Raw genomic sequence first — 5,544 nt, forward strand, 5'->3', positions numbered from 1 at the left:
TGACCACGAAGATGAGGTTTTGGTTTCAGCGTGGTTGAATGTAAGCTTGGATCCGGTCGTAGGCAAAGATCAAAAAGGTGGCAAGTATTGGTCTCGTATCTGTGAGTACTTCCATGAACACAAGACGTGCACCTCAAAGCGTACCATAAATTCTCTCATGCACCGATGGGAGACCATACTAAAATATGTGAACAAGTTTTGTGGATGTCTAGCACGAATTGAGTCAAGGCATCAGAGTGGTAGTACAATGAAAGACAAGGTACTTACTCACTATGCAATACCACGATTTGTTTTGACTATTTTATTTTTATATATCTTATATGAATATTCCTTGTATGGTGGTGCATGTAGGTTGTAGAGGCATGTGCTTTGTACAAGTCTGAAGACGAACATCAGAAAGCATTCCAGTTCATGCATTGCTGGAATAAGCTGAGAACACAACCAAAATGGCTTTCTAAAATTGATGAATTGGCTGTTGGTAAAACATCTAACAAGAAGCAGAAGACAAGCTCAACTGCTGACCCGAATGCAAGTTCACCAAGTGAAATAGGACAAGGTGAGGTTCAAGGTCTAGAGGATAATGCATTGACAAGGCCGATTAGTAAGAAGAAGGCAAAAGCAGCACTGCTACAAGAGAAGAAAAAAAGTATGATAGCAATCTTAGAAAATATGTGGGCACAAAAGAAAGAAGTTGATGTGGATAAAGAGCTAAAAAAAGAGGAGAGGTTCAACAAAGCTTTTGCTCTTAAACAAGATCGAGTTGCTCTTGAACAGAATCGACTTGCAAATGAAAAACTACATCTTGAGTTGAGGAGCCAGGAGGTCCAGTTGCAGAAAAGGAGGGATGACGAGAGGATTATAACCATGGACCTAACTACCATGGCAGATGATCAAAAGAAATACTACATGTCCTTGCGAGCTGAGATCATGAGCCGACTATCATGATCAAAAGAATCAGTTGTCTTTATTCCTCAGTTACTGTTTGTACTAAACTCTATCACTTGGTTATTCATGTTACACAAAGTAGAAAAATGTTGTGTTCATATTTGTCTGGCGAGTAGCATCCATACTCAGATGGACAGTAAACCCAAATATTGCACTTCAAAGCTCCTGGCTTGGCCCTCTTAGCCTGATCTATACAAGCTTGACAGCAATCTGCAGCACTTTCTTTGTGGTGTGTTAAGCCCCATCTAACATCAGTGCCACCATAATCAGTACGCAGTTCAGTATTATGGAACATATACCATGCTGATGAACATCTACCTTAGTCTGCCATGATTTGTAAATGATGAATACTGCAATTACAAATAAATTTATAAAGTAGCAAAAAAATTGAAAATTACAATTACTATAAACTATAGGTAATCATTCGTAGAGGTCTGGATGATGTTGCCACAGGTGCTCGATGAGGTCATCTTGAAGCTGATTGTGAATATCTTTGTCCCTTGTATTCTTGTAATTTTTAATAAACTCCTCAACTTCAGGTGTTTCATCGTGAGAAATCTTCACCTTTTCTCCCACCCCATCATAATTTAAATCATCTTCCTCATCACGCTCATCCTCAACTATCATGTTGTGCATAATGACACAAGCCCTCATGATTTGTCCGAGGGTGTCTTCATCCCAAAATCGAGTTGGCCCCCTAACGATAGCGAAACGAGATTGTAGAACCCCAAATGCTCGTTCCACGTCCTTCCTACAATCTTCTTGGGTAGTTGCAAAATATTTCTTCTTGTGACCTTGTGGATCAAGTATGCTCTTCACAATTGTGGCCCACGAGGGATATATGCCATCAGCAAGATAATAACTCATTGTATATTCGTTGTTATTAATGGTATAATTCACCTTTGGAGCTTGACCTTCAGCTACCCGTGCAAATAAAGAAGACCGGTGCAAAACGTTGATGTCGTTGTAGGAACCAGGCATCCCAAAAAAGGATGCCAAATTCAAAGATCTTTATTTGCAACAGCTTCAAGTATAATGTAGGCTCATGCACATGCCCGGTATACATACCTTGCCATGCCGAAGGATAATTTTTCCACCTCCAATGCATACAATCAATCGACCCAAGCATACCAGGAAAACCTCTACTCTCTCCAATGGCAAGTAATCTAGTAGTATCATCTTCATTAGGTGATCTCAAGTACTCATCTCCAAAAACCTCAACAACAGCAGTGACAAACCTTCTCAGACTCTCAATAGCAGTACTCTCACCAATACGAACATAATCATCTATAGCATCAGGTGCTACTCCATAAGTTAACATCCGAAATGCTGCAGTACTCTTGGAGTTGCTCTAACATGTCAACACGTTAGCATATGTGGCAAAAGCAAAAAGTACACGTGACATGTTAGCCTGGCCGCGCACTAGGGAAACAGTGTCACTTTTTCATGAAAGAGAAAATAACGTGAATTATTGAACTTTCTAAATAAATTAACGTGGCATGCAGGTGAATTTTTGCCATGCATGTGACCTTTATATATTCACTAGTAAAGTGCACGTGCGACGTGTAAACAAATATATATGTATATTTCTAAATAATTTTACTTAATAATTTTATATTTATGATAAAACTGTACGTACAACATATTAAAAAAGTCTAGTACACGATGCAAAATGGAACACCATTGTTGCAAAATTGGACAAGCAAAATGGAAAATAGGAGAAGCAAAACGATACAAAAATGGAACACCGTTAAGCAGCAAACATTGAACCCTCGTTGTTTATATGCATGCATGTATCGGAGGTATGAGTGGCTGCCCCTGGTTCCAGCTCCACAAGTATTACATCATCAACCAACTTATCATGCATGACGGCAATCAACGAAGCACTGATGCACCACGCAATTTAGATCCAACAGCAAAGCCGGCAGACATATAAAGCAGCAATTAATATGACATCAAAATTTAGGAGCTCCAGGTCCTAATCAGCGTAAAGAGCTCCAACGCATGAACAGGACGACCACGCCGATGCCATCTGCCTTCACTCCCATGCGAGCAGTGCAAACAGCACATGGAAACTGAGAGGTACAAACATTATGTTGTCTTACGCGCAAACAAAATACTGATACTGATGACCAATCGAGCACCATAGAACGTAAACTAATAAGTAATCTAACTATATTGTAGTGACGACTACATCTATATAGGGTATCCTGAAAAACCTACGTGATTAAAGATGTTCAAAATATTTATATTTTCAGGAAATAAATCCAAGCAAGATGTAATTCATAGCATGATTTTCACATGTAATAAGATCCTAGTAACATAAGGGACAATGGTACAACTGGTGTATCTGAACAATGGAGGCCTTTGGGCTTTGGAGCAGATGGTGAAGTTTACCTAGACAGGGGAATGGCACCCATCAGCGCGGTCTCAAATTAAAATATTCGGCTCCCTCGAGGAAATGGCTGCAGCTTCTCCCTCTTGAGCTCCTGTCCATTGGTAAACGTACTTTACGTCGAATTTGTGTGAACACCAAAGTTGAAGCTCTTTGCCGATTCTGCTCAGTTCTCATTATATTAAAGATTTACAGCTTCAAGGTGCACAAGTATTTATAAGCTCAGATAATTAAAAATATGCAGCAAATTGATTTAGTAAAAGTACACCTTTGTTTATAGGCTGAATACACCTCTTTGTCGATAGGAAGTTTACCCACCAGAGTAATCAATTTTGCAGGCCCCAATGTGTAATAAATAATAAATAGACGTAGAGAAATTTATTTATTTGGATATTCTAGTGTAGGACTCACTCCGTTCTCTTTTGATAGGCATATTTAAAAAATTTGAAAAATTCTCTTTAATAGTCTTATTCTAGTCCAACTATCCATCCAGGTGTCTCGGGCTTGATGTGTGAATCTTCATTCTTCCACGTGAGATTGGCTACATAAGCATCAAGGAGTCAAAGCTTTAATGGATCGCTTGTTTATGAGAAATAATTAATGATATGATTAAAGGATGATAAGTAGTATTGTTTTCCTTGATCATTGTGCCGAGAGGAAACAGTAATATCAAAAGAGAATGGAGGGAGTAATAAAGATACAATCGTTTATACTTATCATAGAGATCAAATTGTTGGACTGGGATCATGCAAGCCAGCAGTGTAAAGGAAAATTGCACTAAGTGAAAACATGTGCTCGCTATAGGAAATTGCACCATGTGAAAACATGTGCTTGCTATACAACATGGAATCCTATAGATGCATCATTTGACTGAAGCACAAACCGGCAATTGCTTTCCACTGAAATTCCACTCATGACAGACCAAAAATGACAGTAATCAACCGGCAAAAGTTATGTAACCTGACTAAACTTTCATAAAGAGGAAAATGCCATTGCTCAAGAAAACCAAGCAAAAATAGTGACACCAGTAGATTTAATTAACTTAGTCCTGCAGGTTAAGGAAAGATATGCAATGGTTTCCACTTTTTACCACTTAAAGTGCGTTTTCATTAAGCACTAAGCATTCTGGCATCACATCAACAATTATTAGCCAACAGTAATTATGCAAATAGACTCAATGAAAAAAAATCTACACCGACTCACCGAGTCACACAATGAGTTTAAAATCTGGCAGGCTTTTTACGGGAGTGTATTGTGATCCTTTACATATACCCTTTTTTTTCAACATAACCCTTTTGCCACATATACATTTTTCCATATCGATGAACCTCCTGAACTTAACTCTTCAAATGTCATCATCATCCCATTAAGAGCATTTGAGTCATCTGCTGAGCAAACAAGAATTTTAAATCTGTTCCAATGTCCTGATCGTTTTCCAAAATAAATGAAAACTGTATAAGTACAAACAAAAGGGTATCAAGTTTACCACAACATCTCAATCCGCATGCAGGTCTGAGCATCACATTTTTCCACACCGGCACATCGGCACATCGCACACCTCCATAGCAAGACCTTCTAAAAAATTGATGACCTAGCCAACCCTGCATCTAGCGATGGGAATGCACCTGGGACCATGCTCAGTCTCACTCTGACTGCCAAGCAAGCTCCTTTCCTTGGCAGTCCAGAATACCTAAGTTATTACATTTCCATGGCAGCCTTCATTAGCCAAGGAAAAGGACATCATCCGCCAAGGAAAACATTATATGTTCACTCTGCATCACAGTTTCACATGAGCATTTTATCAAATAAGCGTTGATAAAATTAAAAATGTGTCTAGGTGAGGGAAATAATCGTGGTGCCATGAATCCGTAGACCATAAAGAAGGCAAAGAGTGTGCCAGAACAAAATAACCAAGTGGATGGTTTTCGCTAAAGATGGAAAGCAGCCAAATCGAAGAGAGAAATAAAAGAGGATTTTGCAAACCTTGCGTTCGTGGCCTCCCACCTGACGAAAGGAAGCTGGGCAAGCCTGCTTGTGGTAGAACGTCCGCCACTCACTACGGCTCCACGTCGGTGTTCCGGTGGTCGAAGAATTTGCACTCCAGCGGAAGCAGCGGGTCGGGTACGTTGGCATGGCTGCGATATGATGGGGTAGGGCATGTGCGCGAGGCCAGCGGCGTCGTGGACGCGACTGTGCCGCAAGCC

At 39.9% G+C, this 5,544-nt stretch overlaps 1 protein-coding gene across 1 annotated transcript; it reads right to left on the reverse strand.

The window, feature by feature from the left end:
• Positions 1 to 1,365: 1,365 nt before the first annotated feature.
• LOC117844192 (uncharacterized) lies at positions 1,366 to 2,266 on the reverse strand. The gene is made up of 2 exons (XM_034724951.1): positions 2,077 to 2,266; positions 1,366 to 1,865 (listed from the first exon to the last, which is right to left on the reverse strand). Exons 1-2 carry the CDS (start codon positions 2,264 to 2,266, stop codon positions 1,366 to 1,368), a joined length of 690 nt encoding a protein of 229 aa, XP_034580842.1.
• Positions 2,267 to 5,544: the final 3,278 nt, after the last annotated feature.

Source organism: Setaria viridis, chromosome 2 (assembly GCF_005286985.2).
Source record: "Setaria viridis chromosome 2, Setaria_viridis_v4.0, whole genome shotgun sequence".
NCBI classification, from domain to species: Eukaryota; Viridiplantae; Streptophyta; class Magnoliopsida; order Poales; family Poaceae; genus Setaria; species Setaria viridis.